At 30.8% G+C, this 22,928-nt stretch overlaps 3 protein-coding genes and 1 long non-coding RNA gene across 6 annotated transcripts; 3 read left to right on the top strand and 1 right to left on the bottom strand.

Moving 5' to 3' along the window:
- The first annotated feature begins 1,047 nt into the window (after window positions 1-1,047).
- Window positions 1,048-7,103, top strand: LOC114182695 (proteasome subunit alpha type-2-A). Of its 2 annotated transcripts, none has more exons than XM_028069612.2 (12): window positions 1,048-1,250; window positions 1,465-1,523; window positions 1,624-1,700; window positions 2,172-2,236; window positions 2,955-3,001; window positions 3,964-4,039; window positions 4,193-4,260; window positions 4,957-5,026; window positions 5,406-5,491; window positions 5,772-5,834; window positions 6,555-6,620; window positions 6,831-7,103. In XM_028069612.2, exons 2-12 carry the CDS (start codon window positions 1,483-1,485, stop codon window positions 6,877-6,879), a joined length of 708 nt encoding a protein of 235 aa, XP_027925413.1. In that variant the 5' UTR covers window positions 1,048-1,250; window positions 1,465-1,482; the 3' UTR covers window positions 6,880-7,103. The 2 variants fall into 2 exon arrangements, with proteins under 2 accessions (XP_027925413.1, XP_027925414.1); XM_028069613.2 differs by having other exon boundaries at window positions 1,445-1,523.
- A 3,202-nt stretch (window positions 7,104-10,305) lies between these two features.
- Window positions 10,306-12,800, top strand: LOC114182696 (uncharacterized). 2 transcript variants are annotated; one of them, XR_003604167.2, is made up of 4 exons: window positions 10,306-10,562; window positions 11,694-11,886; window positions 11,963-12,262; window positions 12,583-12,800. It is a non-coding gene; the product is annotated as an uncharacterized LOC114182696 (long non-coding RNA). The 2 variants fall into 2 exon arrangements; XR_014994500.1 differs by lacking the exon at window positions 10,306-10,562 and having other exon boundaries at window positions 10,569-11,886.
- A 1,019-nt stretch (window positions 12,801-13,819) lies between these two features.
- Window positions 13,820-15,835, top strand: LOC114181216 (cytochrome c oxidase copper chaperone 1-like). Its single transcript, XM_028067608.2, has 2 exons — window positions 13,820-13,897; window positions 15,337-15,835. Exon 2 carries the CDS (start codon window positions 15,350-15,352, stop codon window positions 15,584-15,586), a length of 237 nt encoding a protein of 78 aa, XP_027923409.1. The 5' UTR covers window positions 13,820-13,897; window positions 15,337-15,349; the 3' UTR covers window positions 15,587-15,835.
- A 1,553-nt stretch (window positions 15,836-17,388) lies between these two features.
- LOC114182319 (hexokinase-1-like) lies at window positions 17,389-21,686 on the bottom strand. Its single transcript, XM_028069172.2, has 9 exons — window positions 21,223-21,686; window positions 20,545-20,695; window positions 20,281-20,463; window positions 19,864-19,938; window positions 19,531-19,686; window positions 19,311-19,409; window positions 19,106-19,236; window positions 18,307-18,388; window positions 17,389-18,092 (listed from the first exon to the last, which is right to left on the bottom strand). Exons 1-9 carry the CDS (start codon window positions 21,492-21,494, stop codon window positions 17,745-17,747), a joined length of 1,497 nt encoding a protein of 498 aa, XP_027924973.1. The 5' UTR covers window positions 21,495-21,686; the 3' UTR covers window positions 17,389-17,744.
- Between the last annotated feature and the right edge of the window lie 1,242 nt (window positions 21,687-22,928).

Raw genomic sequence — 22,928 nt, 5'->3', positions numbered from 1 at the left:
ATATTAAAAGTGCTTCGATATATATACTAGTTTTAAATTTTTTCCCAAAAATTAGTAGTTGTCTAGTAAATCTTAAACCTATGGCTTAATTATTGATTCAATCTTTTAATTCTTTGTTGTTCAAGTTCCTTTTAATTTTTTTATTATTTTTTTTTAATTTAGTTTTTTAATTTTTTAATTTTTTATTCAATTTACTCCTTTTTTATTTGAATATCTAATTTTATCCTTTTTGAATTGAGACTTAGTAATTAAATTTATATTATTTTAATATATATAAATGAGTTGTAATTAAATTTAATTATTAATTTGTTCTCGAATCAAAATTAAATTATTTAAAAAAAAATAAGACTAAATTGAATAAAAAATAAAAAATAAATCAAATTGAACATTTTAAAAAGTATTGGAAAACTAAATTGAATATAATAATAATAATAATAAGACGACAAAAATAAATCAAAATAACATGTATGATAATTAAATTACTAATTAAGCCTACAACTAATATCTATTCTTTTTGTGCAAAACATTTAAAATTTCATGGGTTATATAACACAAATCTAAAGTTTTTTTTTTTATGGAATGTATATAATTAAAATATAAAATATAAATCTCATTTTAATGTGAAATTAAGTTAAATATAAACTCTTCAAGAAACATGATATTAGATCATTTATATAAATAAATTTAGTAGTGTTAGGAGTATGAGTTTAAGGCTAAGATTAAGTAAAAATGAAAAAACAAATGTATAAAAAAACAAGACTTTCAAGATCTATTATTTTAAAGTTTTTATCTAAATTTAACTCAAATTTATCTAACATTAACTCAAATATCAAAATTAAATTTAACTCAAATTTCAAAACTATCGGTAATATATCATTAGTTTTATGTAAAGTTTGTGAATTCTAAAAGTGAGAAGGTGTAAGCAGAAATTGATGGGTGCTCGAAGTAATTAGTAGTAAGAACTGATAGACAGAAACAAGCCCAAATAAAGATTGAATTAGAAGGCCCAATTTTGAGACTTGCTCCCTACTCCTTCTCTCTCTTTCTGTCTCACAATTTTGAGACCTGTTTCTCTTACTCTCTCTGTTTGTTCACCTTACACAAAATTTCCACTGTTTTCTCGCTCATTTCCCTTCCTTTCTCTTTTCTCTATCCACCGCTTAGTCTCCGCCACGCCGCCGTCGCCGTCGCGAAGAAGACGCAGCGACGTTGCCGCCTTGATCAACGAAGCCCTCCCGTCCTATTGTCGCGTACGGGTTTATAGATTTTATTTTTTTATCGTTACTTTCACATTTATTCCTTTCCTTGCTCTTCACAGTGACCATTATTGTTTTATCTTTTCTACGAGGGCTGGTATGAAAAGCCACTATTCAACTGTTTGTGATTTTCAATTTTCAGTAACAAGTTAATATAATTAATTATTTGCTTTGTGATTGTAACTTAGGAGTGAGGTTGTTAGTGCAGATTCTCGCGCGGTTTATCATGGGGGATAGTCAATATTCGTTTTCACTCACCACATTTAGGCATGTCGATTGTTGATATCTTCTAATTTAAATTATGTTTTGGTTATAAAGAGAATTTTATGATGTGTGTTTCTAATGATTCTGTTGTGTTGTGAAACAGCCCTTCTGGAAAACTTGTTCAGATTGAGCATGCTTTGACGGCTGTTGGATCTGGGCAAACGTCTTTGGGAATTAAAGGTGATTTGTTATCTCTGTATCTGTAGTGGATCTGTTTGTGGCCCTCACTTTAGCTTTTCAATTTGAAATTGATTATTTTTTTGGAGCAGCTTTCACTTGTGTTATAAGGGGTGGGGAAGCAAATAAAGGCTTACACTTGTGTAAAAGGGCTTTGACATAATGGGGGAATTTAGTTTCAGTTTTTTGAGAACACTGCTCTCTGAAATGTCTAATTTTTTGGGCCTGGTAGGCTTTAGAGGAATCTAGTGTTCGATATTTCATTTTTTTATTTCTTTTAATTTGGAGTAAACTTATTTTACATTTTGCGAGTCCATTTTGGTTGCTAAAATCTATGTCTGCTATTGTTTGTGGTATTTACTCTCGTATTCCGTGTGTTCTTTCTTCTGTTGTCTTGTAGATGGCTTGGATCCTGTAATATAAGCGGTATATTTTGCTAGGTGTAAATGGGAATCTGATATTTGATTGTTGCAGCTGCAAATGGAGTTGTCATTGCTACCGAGAAGAAATTGCCATCTATTTTGGTTGACGAAGCATCAGTGAGTTTATTTCCATTGTTGGATCCATTTTTGTTCATTATTCATGGAAATTTGTTATAAAATTGTCCTATGTAAATATCCAACGATTTAAAATCCTTCTGGGTGTCTCTGTTGTGTGTTTTACTTTTACACATGGGTTTAACACCTTCAGTGATTCATATCCAAATATAGCTACATTGCTTTATAGTTCACCCTTGAAACACTGACGCCCTCCACTTCCCCCCGCCCCCCACAGATCTCTAAATACTTGTTTGTGCTCTCTGTTTGCAATATTTCTTTCATATTTACGATGATTAATAATATGCTTTCAACAATAACATGACTGCTTCATGCAGAGCAATTTAGTGTGTTTGGTCTGCAGTTGCTAACCTGCAAGCGTCTGTAGTTCAACAGAAAAGAGATGAATTGTTGCTTCCTCTCTTTATGCTTTGAGTGTGTTAACGCACCCATATTCTCTTAACACTGTCAGTTCCTTATCCTCTCGGTACTCTAAGTATAATATATAGCACGGTTGTTTTACTTTTCTTTGAAAAATATTTGCTTAGTGGAATGGTGTTCTTGCTATATCATAGTCAAGGACGTTTCAAAGTTTGGCTATTGATAAATGAATCTGTTATGTAGTTTTTGCTAGCAATGTGTCAATATAAATTAAAAAAAGGGAAGTTACTTAATTCATGATGTATTATGTGTATTTACAATCTGTTGTACTTAATTGCAGGTCCAGAAAATTCAGTTATTAACACCAAATATTGGTGTCGTATATAGGTTTGTTTCTTTGCACATATTTAAGCAGTTTGAAGTTAAATATATTTTGTAAAATCAATAATTTATTGTATATTAATGGTGGTTACATGTTTAAATATGCTAAAAATATGACAAAAAGGGCTTAATAGACACCAAAAGGTACAAGAAAAGGCTATATCTAGGTAATTAATGCTAATAAGTAAACATCTCATTTGTACAACATGACAGTTTTCCGATACATCTACCTATATTTAATAGCTATTCTAATCTAACAAACATAATCATGTAACACATTAGCTTTGAATGTTTTGTTAATCATGAGGTGCTACTTAGTTTACCTACACATAATGTGGGAGGCAATAGGGACATGACATAACTATTTTGGTGAAATGTTTTTCTGAAGTATGTATGAAATAGAAATTGAATAAGGCACATTTAAACTGATTAAGGACTTACTAGATGTGAAATCAAGAAAAAAGTTGTTGGTGGTAAGCAGCTAACTATTACTTGTAATACTAGTTTTAACAGTCAGAAGTATACGTGAAACATAGTTGGATGTAGCATACTGTTAATCCATATTGTTTTATATGTAAATAAATTATGGTGGACTACTGTAGCTTTTCATTAGATTCTCTAATTAAAAGAGTTTTACTGGATTTAATCTGCAAGACTTTTGACTATTAACCTTTTTTTCAGGGAGGACACTAGGTGTTTATTGAATGTTGAATTTTTAAATATATTTGGGGACATTTTAAAATGAAATATAGAAAACATAAAAATTGACTTTCTGTGCACTTTTTGCCTCTTCTAAGAGAATACTGTTGAAATAATTAATTTTATGATGTTTAATTTGTGTTTGAAGCTTCATAAGCATGCTTATTGTACCTTTTTCCATTTCTGTTAAACTTTAGTAAATAATTATTTGTTCTTGACTTTTATTACAAATATTTTATTTATTTGATCTATATTTTGTCTTTGTTCAGTGGCATGGGTCCTGATTTTCGAGTTTTGGTTCGAAAAAGCAGGAAACAGGCTGAGCAGTATCACCGATTATATAAAGTATGATATACAAAATTCTATTCCGACACATTTTTCTTTCTTAGTATCGAGTTCTGGTTCTGCATATACTTAGTTAAAATATAGTTCAGTTATAGGGTGCTGGGTCATCTGTGAATTGTGTGTTGTATTTGATAATATCATCAAATTTTGCAGGAACCAATTCCTGTGACTCAACTTGTCAGGGAAGTTGCTGCCGTAATGCAGGAGTTTACTCAGTCTGGGTAATTATTTCCTTGTAAACTGTACTCTTACCACTGAAATTTACCTTGTCAACTCAGTATATAAGTTTATTTTATGCATATACATAAATCATTTACAATTCAATATCTTAAATATAAGTTTAGCTCTGATTTTTTGTTTTTTCTTCCTTCTCCCTCGGCAGCATTTATTAGCTATGGATTCTCTCATTAACTTTAAGATGATAATTTTACAGTAAACTCAAATTTTCAGAATTCTCAATTCCAGTGTTGTGGGGCATTAATTGTTGTAATTAATTGTGGAAGAACTGATATGCCAAATCTCAATTGTTATTAGCTTCTGGAAGCCAGGAGCATAATTATAATTTATAACTTTACTCTTTGCAAATTGGAAGCTTGGAATAAGTCCAAGTGTAAATGCCTAAAACAGCTTTATCTTTACTAAAACAACCAGCATGGATCAATACTTACAGAGCTTTGTTTTATTTTCCTCTGGAGGCATATGTTAGATAAATTGGTACATTGTGATCCATTTAAAATTTTTATGTAAAAATTAGGCATATTTTTGTAGTGGAGGAATCGTTGATAAGCAGCTGACTAAATGCACAAAACTTAGTTTGATCCTCTGATTGTCTCTCTGTATGCACCCAACTACATTTACTTAGATTTTTACCCTTTATCATGCTTTTAATTCTGACATTTCTGTTTTGATTCTGATAGTGGTGTTAGACCTTTTGGAGTGTCGCTGCTAGTTGCTGGGTTTGATGATAATGGACCACAATTATACCAGGTCTGTTGATATTCTTTTTCTGATGTAACTCTTTACGTATTTACATTTATATCACGTAAATGACCATCGCTTGCATTTAGCAAGTCTAGACTTCAGAACCTCACTCGTTGGTGAAATGAACAAGTGCTCCTTAGGTTCTCTGAAGATATTTGGTCTATGGAAACTTTGTATTCAATTGCACAAATTCTTTACTACACCCGAAATAGTTTTTCTTCAAATAATTGAAAATTGCTCTCTGATTAGATGTGCTCAATTTCAAATATTTCAGAGCACTGGTTGTCTATATTGATACACACACATCTGGACTCGTTCAAAATTACTGTGAATTTTAAGGAAATAGTAATTTAAGGTTGTGATTTGATGTAATTTTTTTGTCTAGGTGGATCCGTCAGGTTCATATTTTTCTTGGAAAGCTTCTGCAATGGGGAAAAATGTATCTAATGCAAAAACGTTTCTTGAGAAGAGGTAGGTAAGCTTTTCATCAATAGCAATACTGAAAGCAAAAAAATGTGTGGAATGCATCTATATTTGTTTGTAGATTGCATAATGATTAATATCTGTAGAGATACTCAAGTCACATAATGAGAACTTAGAAATCCTTTAAATATGCCTAATTGGCTCAGATGGTAGCTACTGACATCTTAAAAGGACTTCTAAACATAGTAGCTGAAGTCTTTTTGGGAATGCTCTCTTGAGAAATTATTTATATATCATTTCTATGGCTGACTTGATTGTCCACTTATAGGTACACAGATGATATGGAGCTTGATGATGCAGTCCACACAGCAATATTGACTCTGAAGGAAGGGTAGGAGAACATACTATTTCAAGTTTATGCACTAAATAGTTAGAAAACCACAGTGAAAATGACATGTTTGACTATTACTGTTGATTAGGAGGTGCAATAGGTATTCTACATTTTTGAATAATTTTCATCTCTTTTTGGTCAAGTGTTATTCTTTTCTCCTACAACAAGTAGCAGTGCATAACAGTGTGTCTCATAATTATAGTTTGGAGGAGGAAAATCCATCTAAGATTGGCTAATTGGTCTTGACTTGACTTGACAATTACCTACAGCACATCCCTCCAAATCATCATAATATCGTCTATTTTTATTCTTGCAAGTTATCAACCAAGTTTATTGCATTAAAAACTGATAGTTTTCGTTTTATTGTTTTTATTGCCATATGCTTCTATATTTGAAACATGTGATCTTTGTTTAGTCTTTTCAAACGTTCCGATAGGCAGGGAATAATGAGAGGAAGTGGAATGTGTATTATGGAAGGCGATTAAAAAGCTAAAAGGTAGTTGTGTAGTTAGTTTTTTTGGGGGAGAGAGCTTTCTGAGATAGTCTTGTAGTGTTACCTTCAGGGAGGAGTTAGGGTAGTTTTTGAAAATGGAGCCTGTGTGAAAGGAAGAAGTACCTTTGTGTGTGGAAGTTGTTTGGTTTGTGTTCTTTATTTCTTAACGAAGAACCTAACACATTTTCAATTTTTCTCTTCTACTTTCTTTGGTGGGTGTTTTCCAGGTTTGAGGGACAGATCTCAGGGAAAAACATTGAAATTGGCATAATTGGTGCTGATAAAAAGTTCAGGTGTGTTAGTTTGCTTTTCACCTTCCATATTATATTATATGAACCTTGCTTCCTCTTGTTACTGTAATCAGTACAATTGCATCACAAAAACGAGGGTTCCAATCCAAGTTATCTGCATCTCAACCTATCTGGACCTCAGACTTCAAAATCATCTTTGTATACTTGTATTATTTAACTGGTTAACTTAATAATAGTGTGTTTATGGTGCAGGGTATTGACACCAGCTGAAATTGATGACTACTTGGCTGAAGTAGAATAGTGTGCAATGAAGAAATGCCGTGTTCTTGAACTTGTTGTTTGCTTCAAAGCTGATTTTTTTTTGTAGCTTAAAACTGAATTTGTGATGACAATAGTGAATTTGCGAGATACTGTAGTTGTGACCAGGAAGCCTTGAGATAAACCTTTTCCTAAGTCATCAACGTTATCAAACTAATGTTTTGTTTTAATGAAGTTTCCTAATTTATTATTTTTTTCCTTTGAGAATCTTATTGATCCACATCTCTATCATTTTATACATATTGCCAGTTAAGTTAATGCAATACAATTGCACTGGCATCAAATTCCTTTCCAATGAGATCTTATTCATTTACTACTGCAGAAGTAGACATTTTATCATTATAACTTTGTTGTTTGAAGGAGGTCCAGACCAGTATTTTCAAATTTTGAACCGTCTAAGTGATGATATTAAAATCGTTATTGCATTGACAATAAATTCTTAGTACATTTTATTATATTTATGGTTTTTAAATATATTTCTCTATTATTTAATTTTTCAAAAGCGTTGGTAATATATGGTATTATTTAATAATATATACAAAAATAGCAACCAGTTAAAATATATAAACTCCTAGAAAATATATAATGTTTCATATTTGTTTATACTAAGTAAGCTTAATGGCATTGAATTTTTCTGGGATATCATTTGTTTACAAAGAATATCTGGCTTTGTGTGTATGCAAATTATGCAACTTTATAAAGTGGGTTAAATATGTTTTTGGTCCCTTAACTTTCAGTGAATTTTGGAATTAGTCCATTTTGAAACTTTGGACCAATTTAGTCCTTCATCTTTCGGAATACGTGAATTTAGTCATTTTAATCAAATTTTGTTAGGTTTATTTGATGTTTCATACGCATTTTAAGATTGTATTTGAGTTGTTTATACTGTTTGACACATTTTTGCTTTAATTTTAAGTCAAATACTATTGTGAAACACGCTTGAAATGTCAAATAAACTTAATAAAATTTGATTAAAAGGACTAAATCCACGTATTTCAAAAAATGAAGGACTAAATTGGTTCAAAGTTTCAAAATGGACTAATTCCAAAATTCACTGAAAATTAAGGGACTAACAACATATTTAATCCTTATAAAGTTAACGGCTTCTGAGGAGATGAAGTCTTCCATTATCCTTTCCTTGTGAAGTTTAATAATCAATTTAAAGATGGAAAATATTGTTAATTTGGTTTTAAGATGAAAAATGTTAGTTATGGTCTATGATTAAATAATAATGTAAAATGTTCTAAGTTATAAGTGTTTAGTATTTTTTTTCAATATAACTATTAACACTACTAAAAATTTATCAATTACTTTTAGGAGAAATTTTCAGAGATTTCATTCAAAAATTATTATGAATTTACTTATTATATGATTTCTATTCTTGTTGATTTAAATCTCTAGAAAATTTCACATAAAACCTTTATACTTTTTGTAAATTTTCTTACAAATTTAAATTATTAAAAAAGTATTAAATATTTTTTAAAAGTTGACAGAAAACTACTTGAGTAACTCGAATTTTCTGCTAATTTTGACTTTTTATTTCTTTTTTTAGGAACTTTATGCAAAAATTATTACAAATTTATTTTTTTTATTTTTTTTCTTACAAAATTTAAATTAACAGCAAATTTATATTTCTTTTGAAACTTTATAAATTTATATTTTCAGGAAAGTTAACATAATTATTTAAAATTTTGCTGGTAATTTTTTCCAACTTTCCTATCATTCCTGTTACTTCTATAAAAATTTCAAAATTGTTTTTTACTAGTCTTAGACTCGCATTTTTTTTTAAAGTTTGAATAAAAAAAATAATATTATTATTAGTATATTTAAAGGAATATTTTTTTTTTGCAATTAGATTTGAGTGTTATATATTATAAATATATATTGAATTTATATAAAATGATATTCAATTATAGCAATAGTTTAATTAATTTAATTACAAAGTTTTTAATATTAAAACAATTATTTTTATAAGATAAACACACAACTGTAAATATATTAGTTGTGCTTAATAAAGAATATGTTTACACGATAAGAGAATTGTATGAATCAAATACTTAATGCAAAGTAAATACCTAATTCTCATATTCTTCCTCTATCTCTTTGGGTAGCAAAATTTAATACATGGTAAAAATTATTAGAATTAAACTTGAGAGAATCTTAATGATTAAATAATAATTAATATATATTGGTTTCATTATTTTTATATTAAAAACTAAAATAATTAATTTTGTTAATTAAAATAATATAAATATATATAATAGATTCTATGAATGTTAATTTAGAGATAATTTATTATTTCAATAACTTATAATTGACTTGGAGTTGTTAATTTTTAACCTTATATTTTTTCTATGTTTTTAGGTGGATAAAGATTATCGCTCATTTAACTTTATCAACAACTCTATAAATTTGTTGGTGAAGATATAGGGTTAATCCTTGGCTGTTCAAGGAGAAGAGGTGGTTTTTAATGAGAGAGGACATGGACAGAGAACTTGGTAACAACATAAACAAAACAATTGTCGTGTCTTTATTTGAGAATGGCGTTTGGAGTTTTTGTCTTTTAGCCATCTGGAAATAACTTTGTTGTCTCATCTTTATTTTTTTAGACAACCTGAATAATTTTAGGTTGTTTCAATTGGACTGAAGTTGTCTATGCCTTGAGATAAATCTTGTTCTCAAGTCGTCAACGTTATCAAATGAAATGATACGCAAATTATGCAACTTTATATTTCTGACTGTATTCTTAGAAGGTAAAAATTAAAGGCGTCTTGGAGATGAAGTTTTTCATTATCAATTAATTTAAAGAATTTTAAACTACTAATCAGTTAAAACCTATTGTTAATATTGTATATGATTAAATAATAATATAAAATGTTCTAAGCTTAAGTGTTTACTATTTTTTTCTTAAAACTATCAACATTACTACAAATTTATCAATTACTTGCAAGAATTTTTAAGAGAAATATTCACATAGATTTCATGCAAAAAAATATTATGAGTTTACTTATTATATGATTTCTTTCACAGAAATTTCATGCTGATTTAAATTTCTAGAAAATTTCACATAAAACCTTTATATTTTTTGTAAATTTTCTTACCAATTTAAATTAGTAAAAAAATATTAAATACTTTTTAAAAGTTGACAGAAAACTACTTGACTTGCTCAAATTTCTTGCTGATTTTTTCTTTTTATTTCTTGTTTTTAGGAACTTCATGCAAAAATTATTAGAAATTTATTTATTTTATCATTTTTCTTACAAAATTTAAATTTACAACAGGTTTATATTTTTTTTTTGAATTTTTTTATTAATTTATATTTTCATAAAAGTTAACATAATTATTTAAAATTTTGCTGGTCATTTTTTCCAACTTTCCTATCATTCCTGTTAATTTCAAAATTATTCTTTATTCCATGCTTGTGCTCTTCTGCTTTCGCGCTGTTATGGCGCTGTGGTTTCCATTTCCACACTTACTCTGTTTTGGCGCTGTCGTTTCCATGTCTGCTCTTATTGGCGTTGTTCTCGTGCTGTCGCTGTCCCGCTGCTGCGTTATTCCGCTCTTGCTTGTACTCCTACTCTGCTGTTCTTACATTCTTAGGTTGCTCTCGCTCTCACGTTCTATCGCCGCTCTCAGTTCTTGCTCACTCTCGCAGTCTCATTATCGGTTTGGTTCTCACGATCTCGTTTCTTTGTTTATTTTTTGCAAAAAATTACATTCAAATAGCAGGATGTTGAAGCACAAACACTGGTTAATGTTTGTTTGGCTTTGGAATGACCTACAAATTATCCCTCTAAGTACATTTTTTCTATTTTTCTGGTTTTAATTTAACTCCTGTTTTAGTTCACTGATATGCCGATCATCAATTTATTATAATTTCAAATTTATGGTTCAATCCCTCAACTGACATTGTCCCTGCTATAAAAGGTATACGGCTTAATGGTTAGAAAAATTAAGTTTGTCTAATTATGGATATAATCAATTTAGAATTAGTATTTATAATCACTGTCATTTGTTTAGTTTAGTTTATAATGAGAAGAAAAATTAATGTATTGTTTTAGTTTGATTGGGTTGAAGTTCCGCAATATCTCTTAAATCAATGAGTGTAGCCATGGAAATGGTATTAAATGATGCATACCCTAGCATTAGACATGATAAATACAAAATGAACAGAGATTGCATGCAAAATGAAGCTGCTTAATCTTACTTTACTGAAGCTTCATATGCAGTAGTGCCACCATAGTCTTTTCCATTAGGCACTTATTTTTCTTTTAAGCAACATTAGGTCCCTTGACCGCTACCAGGACAGAATTAGAATTATGATTTTCAACTTTAGCAGCCTACAATATGCAAACCAGGGTAACTTATGGTAAAATTTTCTGAATCTAATCAATGACACGTTTGAACAGGACAATAAAATTTCATTTAGAATAAAACTCGATGTGAACTAATAAAACAGAAAACAAGAGACTAAGTGTAAACTGATCTTCAGAACAGAAAACTGCTTCCTGTTCTGAATGGGGAATGAAATTTTAATCTCCTCAACACAATTTCCTTACTTTGTTTGGTTGGCATTTTGCATTATGTATCGTTTTCGAGTTGAGATATTCTATATAGTATATGAACCTTTTATTTACAATGCATGTATTTATAATTTGTTTGTTCTGTTTTTGAGATACCTGTTTATCGGCTGCACAGCAAAAAAATTGATTTATGAGCTTCTCATCCCCTACACATGAAAGTTGTCTTATTGGTTTCTTATTGAAAGTTGTCTCTGAATAATAAATATTGACACAGACATGGCCCAAAAAACTGTCAAACCACGTTACAGATCTACAACAAGTCTGAAGCATCTAGTTGAATTACATGATAAATTGTCAAATGATGTTGTAGAGAGAATAAAAGCAACCCCATTCGGGTGGTTGTTAAAATTAGATAACAGCAGCTCCTATCAGACAAGCAGCACTATACTGGGGATGTTGGTGCAAAGGTAATTTTATTATATCAATAAGTTATAATTGATTTGAAGGTGTTAATTTCTAACTTTTTTTTCTAATATTTTGTAGGTGGGATAAAGACTCTCGCTCATTTAACATTAACAACAATTCCATAATTCCATCAAATTTGTTGTTGAAGATATGGGGTTAATTCTTGGGTTAAGGGTACAAGGAGAGAATTTCATGCCACTGACGTACAAATTTTTGTTTAATGCCACTGACGTACAAATTTTTGTTTAATGCCACTGACGTACAAGTTTTTAAAATTTATATTAAGTTGTATGTTTATACTTTTTAGATGAGGAAGAAGAATAGAAGCGACAAAGAGGAGGAGCAAGAGAAGGAAAACAAAAAGGAGAAGAGCATTAGGTTATTGTTTCTCTTCTTCTAAATTGGAATTTTGTTTACTAATTAATTGAATATGTATCTTTGTTGCTTGATGTGAACCTTGCTTCCTCGTGTTACTGTAATCAGTATAATTGACTTGATTTTTGGGATTTTGGTTTGTTCTGTCTCAATTAATAAACTACGAGTACTTCAAAGTACATGAAAAATTGCATCACAAAAACGAGGTTCCAATCCAAGTTATCTGCATCTCAACCTATCTGGACCTCAGACTTCAAAATCATCCTTGTATACTTGTATTATTTGACTGGTTAACTTAATAATAGTGTGTTTATATGGTGCAGGTATTGGCACCAGCTGAAATTGATGACTATTTGGCTGAGGTAGAATAGTGTGCAATGAAGAAATGTAGTGTTCTTGAAGTTGTTGTTTGCTTCAAAGTTTAGTTTAATTTGTAGATCAAAACCGACTTTTTGATGACAATAGTGAATTTGTAAGATACTTGTTGATACAGATAGTACATAAGATAGTATATATAGAGACTATATCTCTTCTGTTTTTCTGTTTCCGGTGTTTACATTGAAGCTCTTTTCTGTATCTCGATAGGTGATTAGAATATATGAATGACTTTTCATTTTTCTCTTTTCTCTCTTAGAAATAGTCACACCAGTATATAGAGAGAGACTTTGTTGTTTGAAGGAGGTCCACACTAGTATTTTCATATTTTTGAATTGTCTAAATGATGATAATATATTTTATTGTATTTATGGCTTTTAAATATATTTCTCTATTATTGAATTTTCCAAAAGTGTTAGTAATGTATGGTATTATTTAATAATATTTACAAAAATAACGACCAGTTAAAATATATAAACTCTTAGAAGATATATTTATGTTTCCTATTTATTTATACTATTAAGTAAAGTCTATTCTTAATGAATTTTTCTAGTGTCTTTGTTTAAAAATAATATCTCTTTCTGTGTTTGCAAATTATGAAACTTTATATTTTGGACTATAATGTGTATTCTTAGAAGATGAAGATAAAAGTTCATAAGAGTTGAAGTGTTCCATTATCCTTTCGTTGTGAAGTTTAATAATTAATTTAAAGAATTATTAATTATTTTAAAACGATTCAAAACATTATTGTTAGACTGAAAATAATAAGCGTAGTCATAATTCTACTATTTATCTTGTATCCCCGAGAAAATAATTAGATTTAAATATTATTTTGGAAAAGAATCATCGCCACCAAATGGAGAAATTTATTGTATACAACAATCTCATTATACATATTATGGCATATATTATGTGCATGTGTTTACTTTTCTTTCATGATAATAAAAATAATAACATAATAATAATATTAATTATAAAATTAAATATAAATAATTTTATAATTTTATTAAATAGTTTTTATTTATTTGTAACCAATTTTTTAATTAAAAAAATTATTAAAATTAAAAAATAATCATTTAAAAAATAATATAATATTAATAAAATGTTTTCAAAAGTATCGTCAGGTCTGTATGCGTGTTTTATTTAAGTTAGCGGAACTTAAAATAGAAAACGCCCCTTTCTTTCTTCTCCGTCCCGAAGAAGACAACAACAGACGTTGCAGCCTTTATCAACGAATCCCTACCGTTCTATTGTCGCGTACAGGTTTATAGATTTTTTCGTTTTTTTTATGGTTGCTTTCATCTTTAGGGCGAAATTGTAAATTAATTGATACTTTCTCAGCTTCTTCATCACAAGTTGCATTATTTGTGGTTTATGTGCCTATTTGTATTCAGAAATTGGTTATTATTTGATATTTTATGCTCAATTTTTACATGCAACTTTTATTTTATTTTAATTTTAAATTTTGTTTTATTCAACTTCTTCTTCAAAGGCCTCGAATCAAGGTTCCCTGGTACTCTCTCTTTCCAGCTTTCTGTTAATTTATTCTTTTGGATTTTGGTGCTCACAGTGTTCGTATGCTTATTTATGCTTCTTAAAGAGGGGGAAACTTTGTTCAACCGTTGTGGGCAAAACATTGTACTAGCGACTCCACTTTCCTTTAGATTTCTCTCTCAGCATTGGAGAAAAATTTCTTAACATAATAAATTCAAAATATCAGTATTAGTTACGTAGTTGGGATCAGGGTTTTGAATTGCAGTAACGAATTCATATCCTTGATACTGCGGGATTTTGCAGACAAATGGGACTAATGCTGCTACGATTGTGGTTGCAAGTACCTGAAAAACCCTAATGTTGTGGCTGAAACCGCACTGGGGGACATTTTTTAAAACCTTGGCTGTGATGAAAAAGCATTTGTTTCGGTGGTACTGTTTTTTGTCTTAATTTTATTTAGCTTGGAGTTTAAGTCATCAAGGTTAAATCAATTTCTTGCATTCGGAGCTTTTATGCGCACTGTGGGTGGTGTTGTTATTTGTTGGGTTTAGGGTTTAGGGAAATTCTGTTATTGCTGTATTTGGGAGAACGAAATTGCTGTGACCAAGTTATAAGTTGGATCACTGTCTATATTTACGGCGATTTAAGCTGGGAGAGGTTCTCAACTAGGCACTGAGTTTTATGATAAGGAGAATTGAAGTAAAAACTAATCAGAACTTAGTTTGTTTAATCTAAATTCATATGCTATAATAATGGGGCTTTTAGAAGTTGTCATAACTCACCATTTTTATTAGTTTGCAAGAAGTCAAATGCCATGGATATAAACTCATGGTTTGCTAAGAATCTTTTATAAATGTCTATCTTGAAAAGACCAATGATTTAATCCCTTTCTTTGGTATTTTTGTTCAAATACATGTTGTGTCTCTGTTGCTTAGTGTGTAGTGTCACAAACAATTTGATTGAAGTTTGCAAAATTATTTTACTTACAAGGATATTCAGTGCTGATTCAATATACTTTTAGTTATTCTGTATCATTACTGAACCTGTTGAATGTATGTTTCGCCGGTGAGGGTGGTAACATTGTTTGTCCAAAGTTTTCAGCATTGTTTATAGTTGCACGGCTATTTAATGTATTCTCAACCTCTCCACTCTTGCTCGACCTTTATCTGAGTTACACGTTATTTCATTATCGTTATTTTGTTCTTTAGAGTGTACAAGACAATGAGTGGTGTACAACTGCAAAGTGCTTCCTCTGCCTTGGCCACAGGGTCACAGAAAAATGGTACGGTGACTGCGGCAACCGGTGCAGAGACCAAGCCAAAGAAGAAAATTTGCTGTGCCTGCCCGGACACTAAAAGGTTGCGAGATGAGTGCATAGTAGAGCACGGTGAAGCGGCTTGTGCAAAATGGATTGAGGCTCATCGACTGTGCCTCCGTGCTGAGGGCTTCAATGTTTGAGGTCGATAGTGAGTTATAGGAGAAAAAGATACTAGTAGACGATGACCTCATTTGATTTTATGAAATTGACACAGATTTTGGGTTACAATTTTCAGATTGACATTTTAAACTTTGAATAAAACTGAGAAACTGATTGCTACATGCAATTCATAGTTTTACCTTCTAGCTTTTTGAATCTGCGGGTTCTACCATGTTAGTTTTTTTTGAGACTGAAATACTTAAATAAAATTACAATTTGTTATATTGTCACTTCCATGCTGTGTTTGGTTTAGAAACTACCAAGTTTAGAAATCTAAAGGTGAAGGAATTGTAATTGTTTCTGGTTGATCTCTCCATCATTTGGTACCAGTGTGGTTATAAGAACAAGGTTTAAATGTTTTTGTTCTGAACCTTGAACCAAATGTTTTTGCTGGACCAGTGTAGCATTTCGATGCATATATCTTTGCACATAGCTCATTACAAGTCTATTGGATTAGTCATATAGGTTGAATAATAATAAATCTGTGGTTTTGGCAACTGGTTCAATTGGTCTTAGTTAATGCATTAAGGTATAAACAAACAACAACCTCATAGCAGTTTGAGGTTTTCTTTACTCATCACGTGTATATGTGGAAGAGTTGAGTGGGGATAAAAAGACCGCTCATTTTATAAAAAACAATCCCAACAACAATTACTAAACTGCCTTTATTTATTTTATTTTTAGTTTTTTGTTTATTTATTCTTTTTTAGTCACTAAAAATAATAATAAAGTGGAGGTGTTGGATAGTATTGGGGCTACATTTATTGTTTAATCATATTTGTTTCGGAAGAATTATACTGGTCAACAATACATGTACATCTATAATTTTTTCTTTATATTTATCTAGTATTTCATCATAATACTTATAATTGCTTTAAAAGGTTAATTTATTTATAAATTAAAATTAGTTTCTGCATTAATCTTTTTAATTTCTATATAAACTAATTTTATCTAATAAAAATTAATTTTATATTTTTTCTTAAAATTCTTTAGAAACAAAATTTTCCAAACAAAGCCAAAATCCACAAGATCTTGCTTCATAATTCAAAGGATGTGAATTGAGATTAATGCTACAGAGAAGCATGCCTGTTTATTCCTTTAAATTTTTCACACAGAATCATGTTCAGGGATTTCTTTTTTTTATATACAAATAAAGACATATATAAAAATATACATAGTCGATAAATATATTATATAAGCTTGTAATGTAATTCGTTTATCTTAAATTTGATTTTAATTTTTTATATGGTTTCTTCAAATTTAAAATTACCTAACTTTTAAAACAATTAAAAGTGTTTTAGTGCAAAGATAGGGTGAAAAAGGAGAAAACAGAGGAAGGATAAGATAGAAAAAAAGAGTGAAGATGATACACGATTTGTTGTACCATATATGTCTTCTTAAAAACTTGGCTTCAAATGGATGCGTGAACATGGATTTTGCAAATATTTGACCATCAATTAATGGAAGTGTTAAGTTAGATTTTCTTTAAAGCCAAAGCAAATTGTTTAGAGAAGATTTTGCTGAATTCTAAGTTCCAACTTGGAAATGAAAAAGATAAAAAAGTGGATGTAGACCCTTTTATTTCAGTGTTTGGTATCTAAATTTAAAACCTTTTTTTTATTACTTATAGACTTGATATACTTACCAAAATCCTTAACCATAAACATAAGCTACACAACGCATGCAAAAACAAACTTCACAAGGAATGAATTAAGTATAAATTTGGTCAGTGAGATCACCACTCTCCAAATAATTGATGAGTTCATATATGACAGCCAAAACATAATAAACAGAGCCAACTCAACTCTTCATTGATAACTCCGAAAAGCTTTGAATTCAATAAATTAATCCTGGTTTACTTTGTTTGAAAACGTTACATTGGAAAAACATGAAAACTCAAAAGTTTATATCTCTCTATTATTCCTTGATGTTGGAGAGACAAACACTAACCAAAACAATGCCTCAGTAACTATCCAAGAAGCAGCAAGAACACAGAACCCTACAAATACCTTCCCCCTTCTGCTGAAACCTCCCTAGGACTAGTAACTAAGGCCTTTTAGCTTCAATCCGTTGATCTATTAGGCGTACCAAAAAATGAAACTAGTGTTACAGTGGTTAACCTTGGCTTAAACCACATGTTCAAAAGTCTTGCACTCCCAAATACTGGGAATTAGAAGCTGCCAAGAGTGCTGCTCCAATTCCAGAGCCATCATTAGAATGCTCAACACCAACTGTATCAGCTGCTTCATCTCCCAACAACTCCTTCAGTGTACTCTCCAAGGAACTTCTGAATTCAACATAGTGTTCAAACAATCCTCCATCCAGTGCTATCACTGATTTCTGTTTCTCCCCACCCTTTACTGTGTCTCTTCCTATTTTCTTCAGGATGCCAAAGATGCCAGCAGCAGAAAGACGCGCTCCCCGAGTAGCAACGATATCACAGACTTCAACAACAAGCTTCCTCACTTGAAGGGATGTGTTATTGATCTGACAGAAAGGGAAAACAGTGAGAAATCCTAATCACTTTGTTTCAGAAAGGAGCAATGCCAACAAACTTGTTTGTAGTTGCTAAGTATTCTTAACATAAAGTGGATCAATTTGTTTATGATGAAAAACCACAAGCATCCTTAGCATAACATGGTATAAATGTGTGAACAAAGAAGCATTTTTGTATTCCACATTGTCTGTGAAGCATCCTTACCTTTAATATATCCTTCAATTTGGTTCCGACCACATTCAGATCTGAAGATGCATCATGATGCATTGCAGACATGTCAGGTGTCCTGTTACATAAAAAAAGACAAAAAAAATAATTAGAAAGCTCTGATACAAGTCAAAAGAGTAAGAATGAAAATAGTGCCATGCAAATGAGAATGTGTACAAATCAAATTAGGGAAACACAAGTAAATAATCAATTCAAACATAAAAATGTTTTCTTATGATCACCCATATTTCTTCAAAGATTGTAGTAATAAAGAATATATGATAGATATATAGTGTTCCTTTAGACTTCAACTATGATAAATTAAAGAGGTGAAAAACTGATCCTGCCATTTTACTCAAATTTTCCCCTGCATTTTCACCTTTTCTCCAGTTTCCACTTTCCCTACCAGCTAGCTACCAAACATTTCCCATAACACACCATGGAAACCCAATTCAACATTGCAGCATTCGTGTGTTGATTATAAGTTTAAAAATGGAAAAAACAATGATGAGCAAATGCCAATAATGAGAAATGAGATAGAAATAGGAAAAGGTGGATTCATCAGGCTTTTAAATTAAATATATGATATGTGAACTTAGCAATGAGAAGAAATCTGAATAGAGCATCCTTTTAGCTTGCCCAAATTAATAATTTAACCAATCAATATGAAGACAGAGTTTCTGAATCATTGTTGGCAAGGTACAAATACAAGAATTTATAAGTTAAGACCAAATGTAAACTTAGCAAGTCTAATTCAAGAAAATTAGTGAACTTTTGAATGGACAAATTATCATACCTAATTATGAAAGGAATTTTCAATTTTGGAGGAACAGTATCTCCAAAGAACTCAGCTTCTTCAGCCATCTTCAACAAAACTCTCCTTACAATGTCACCCAAATACATACCAGAAATTATCTTTTCAAAAATCTGCAAACAAGATTGGAAGAGTATTATAAATGCACATTGCTCATTTAAACCAATAATAAATAGATAATCATTACCTGTTCTCCAGGGTTTAAGCTCTCTGAATCTAGCTCTTCATCATATGGTGTTAGAGGAAGATGGGAGGAACGGAAATTACCCCACTCCATGTTTATAACCTATAGAATCAATAAATAATCAGCAAGCTTTGATACACAGATAATCATTACCTGCCTCATGAGATCACAGTAAACACAGTTTGTAGCACACAAGAAAGTAAGTGTCATATGATCTATTTACCATCTCTCCTGATTTTGGTAGAAGACCTTGCCATTTTGGAATTGCATGTGCAGACTCTACATAAGCTGCATTTGTCCCAGTACCAAGAATAACTCCAGCAATGACATTCGGATTGCTGAATCTTGCTCTAGCTACTGTTCCAACTGTGTCATTAACCTTCACATTTCCAAGTTAGGTTTTGTCTCCAGTTTAAGAAACCAAGTAAACACAGAATTTAAAGTGTGTGTGTGTGTGTGTGAAACTTCAAAACATAATCTAAATTTTCTGCCATATGGAAAATGAAAATTATTCTTCAAAGCCAGAGTTAAAAAGAGAAAGCAAAGTGAGACTTACTAAAGCTGCAACACGCATATCCAGACCAATTTTTTGGAAGGCTTTGGTTAATTCACCCACCACATCTTCTCCAACCTACAAACATCACAAACAGAATCAATACAATAGCAACTGTCAGAAGCCTGCTCAATTAAAGAATAGCAGAGAGGTGCAGAGAAAACTCGAAGGGATTCTTCATTGCAAAAGAGTTTGTATGATAAATTTGGAAACCATCAAAGGTCAGCATAATAATTCCAAAGTTAAAACACTATAATGCAAAAGCAGTAGTGTATATGCTGACAGAGAAGAATACTCATGCATGTATCTGGATTATGCACCAGACAGTCATGCTCAGAACAAATGAGATACAATAAGAAAGAATACCAATAAAAGGAAGATAGAATTGAATATAACAAAAATCAAGGTAACGAGAATTACCGCATCCTCAATATTGAAACCCTTGGTCCACTTTATTAGAGTCCCAGATGAAATTGATGTTTGTCTCACTGGAAAAGAGAAGGTAAAACCCAGTTCCCTTTGTTTACCAGGGGCAGGGTGAAACTCTTCAGGCTCAGAACTAACAAACTTTGCAAGTTTATCAGCGATAAAATCAAACAGTTCCTGCAATCCCATGATAATTAATATATTAGAGAGAGTGGTTAGGCTCATTACTCTGACAGAATTTCTAACAAACAGACTTACATGTGAGGAACCAGTCATCAAATGAGGAGGAATGGAAACTTCTTCAGACTCTAGGTTCACAACACCTTTCTCTTTCCCACCTAATTGCACACGAAGTGTTCTGAAGTTTGTGCCACCAAGGTCTAACGCATAAAAGAGTCCTTTCTCATCTCTGTAAACAATGCAACAGAGTAAAGAATGAATCAGAAAAGGAAGAAACCTTCAAGACTTACAAATTCATATGACAAAATTCTTTTTCATCCATCAAAAAACACAGAAAAGCTCAGTCATTCAAACCCCCTCTTTCACCATCTTTCCTTTAGAATGCCAAGAACACACCACAAAAAGAAAAATGGAATCAATTTCTCCTATAATGTCACAAAATTACCTTATTTTCTTCTCCTATATAATGTTTAGGGAGAATTTCATCCTATCAGAGCAACAAAAGCACTCTAATTTAGCATGTCTGAGAGATAATTTTACCTTAATTTATGTCACCTCATTATTTTCTTCTCATACATACAAGTGCTAAATCAGAAGAAGTTTATCCAAACAATATGAAAAACCAAACAAGAACACACTAAGCCATCACCACCATGAACAACAACAAAAAAACCAGCCATGAAAGCAGAGTGTAATAATCAAAGCAGAAAAAGTCAAATCCTGAGAAAAGGGGTTGTGGGATTGAAGAGAACAAACCCAGAAGGGAGATTATCGACGAAGGTAATCAACATCTTGAGCTTGCTGCCACCTTCAGAAGCAAGACCCGCGTGCATCTCAACGTCCATGGCATCAGCCACCTGTCTCAGCTTCGCAATTGGGGTCCCACACTGCTTCTCAAACTCCTTCACCATGGCCACCGCGAGACCCCACTTTCCGGAGCTCCTCATTCGGCGGCGCACCACCAACGCCGCCGCCGCACACACCGCCGCGGCGCAAACGACCGCCACTCCCACCTTCACTTTGCCCATGATATGAAATCAGTTGTCACGTGGACGGAGCCGAATCTAATCGGAGACAAGACAACCTCTTTTTGCTTTTTGCAAACTCCCCAGATTCTTTCTCACTCGTGCGCTTTGTTCGATGTCAGAAATAAACTCCTACATTCATACATGCGCCTTATTATTTCCTTCTCCTTGTTCCTTTTTCAATCAATATATCAATGGTCCCAGAAAAATAAAAATTACCCACACAATTTAATAATTCATACAGCAACAACAACATGAAAAATAATTAATTAGAGACCAAGTTGCATACCATTCTATGAAATTACTCAATCATTAGAGCCTTTGTTAAAAAATCAGATTTTTATAAGGAATAGTCATTAATATCATTAACAAAGTTAGTTTTAGTAAATAATTCAAAATCACAATAGTTAATTATGATTTGTTGTAAAAAAAAAGTTAGATAATTTTCTTAAAAAAGTAAATATAAAATATCACTATTAAAGTGTAGTAAAAATCAAAGTAGCGCATGAAAAAGGGGAAGTACGGTGTTCGTATTATTACCATTAATATCAAATGCTAATTATAGCCATTAACGTTTATCTACCAAACCCAGAATAATAGAGAAACATAGACCCAGGACGGATCCACGTTGAATGTTCTACTAACCGTTTTTTATTTTCTATTAATTTATAATATATATATATATATATATATATATATATATATATATATATATATATATATATTAATATTTTAGTTATCTATCGCTAGTAATATCTTAATAATTGGATTTTAGTTGTTTTCTTCAGAATAAATTATCAATGATTAAAAATATAATTGTTTACGATTTAAATTTTCTATTGTACACTAACATATAAAATTTAGAATTAAATGTATTTATATTGTATAATTTTAATTGTAATATAAGTTATATATTTTAATTAGTAATTGTAATCTAAGTATTTATTATTTGTGATGTCACTGTATAAACTATACTATACTCCATCTCTATCACAACGCTTTTGAGTTATTATTCTTAAATTTGATTGAAGTTTGCTAAGTGAATGACGTAAAAACTATCACCTATCAAAGTAATAATTAAGGTATTTAATTCATCTTAATCTTATATATTTGCCAGGAAAAAAAACATAAATAAATAAATAAATATATATATATATATATATATATATATATATATATATATATATATATATATATATATCATACACAAGTCTACAGTGATCATAACATAAGATGAAAAAATAAAAAACATTTAACCAATGCTAATAATTTTTTTTTTCAGGTGATTCAACTCAACCAGTCTCATTATAAAAATTTTTAAGATCATAAATTTATGAATTTCTAAATAAGATCATAAATTTAAACTCATCATAAAAATTTATTAAAAAATAATACCAGTAAGAGAAAAAAAAAAAATATTACACGTACCTTAGTAGT

The sequence above is a fragment of the Vigna unguiculata genome, chromosome 4 (genome assembly GCF_037176805.1).
Source record: "Vigna unguiculata cultivar grain cowpea cultivar isolate G323 ecotype 2 chromosome 4, ASM3717680v1, whole genome shotgun sequence".
NCBI classification, from domain to species: domain Eukaryota; kingdom Viridiplantae; phylum Streptophyta; class Magnoliopsida; order Fabales; family Fabaceae; genus Vigna; species Vigna unguiculata.
Note: the sequence above shows the minus strand (reverse complement) of the source record. Positions and strands in the feature narration are given on the sequence as shown.

Coding starts and splice junctions, on each gene's coding strand:
- LOC114182695 (XM_028069612.2), top strand. CDS start 1,483: ATGGGGGATAGTCAATATTCGTTTTCACTCACCACATTTAG. Junction 4,261..4,956: donor CAGGAGTTTACTCAGTCTGG/GTAATTATTTCC, acceptor TGATTCTGATAG/TGGTGTTAGACCTTTTGGAG. Junction 5,027..5,405: donor ATGGACCACAATTATACCAG/GTCTGTTGATAT, acceptor TTTTTTGTCTAG/GTGGATCCGTCAGGTTCATA.
- LOC114181216 (XM_028067608.2), top strand. CDS start 15,350: ATGAGTGGTGTACAACTGCAAAGTGCTTCCTCTGCCTTGGCCACAGGG.
- LOC114182319 (XM_028069172.2), bottom strand. CDS start 21,494: ATGGGCAAAGTGAAGGTGGGAGTGGCGGTCGTTTGCGCCGCGGCGGTG. Junction 20,696..21,222: donor GTCGATAATCTCCCTTCTGG/GTTTGTTCTCTT, acceptor CATTGTTTACAG/AGATGAGAAAGGACTCTTTT. Junction 18,389..19,105: donor AAAATTCCTTTCATAATTAG/GTATGATAATTT, acceptor TTTATGTAACAG/GACACCTGACATGTCTGCAA.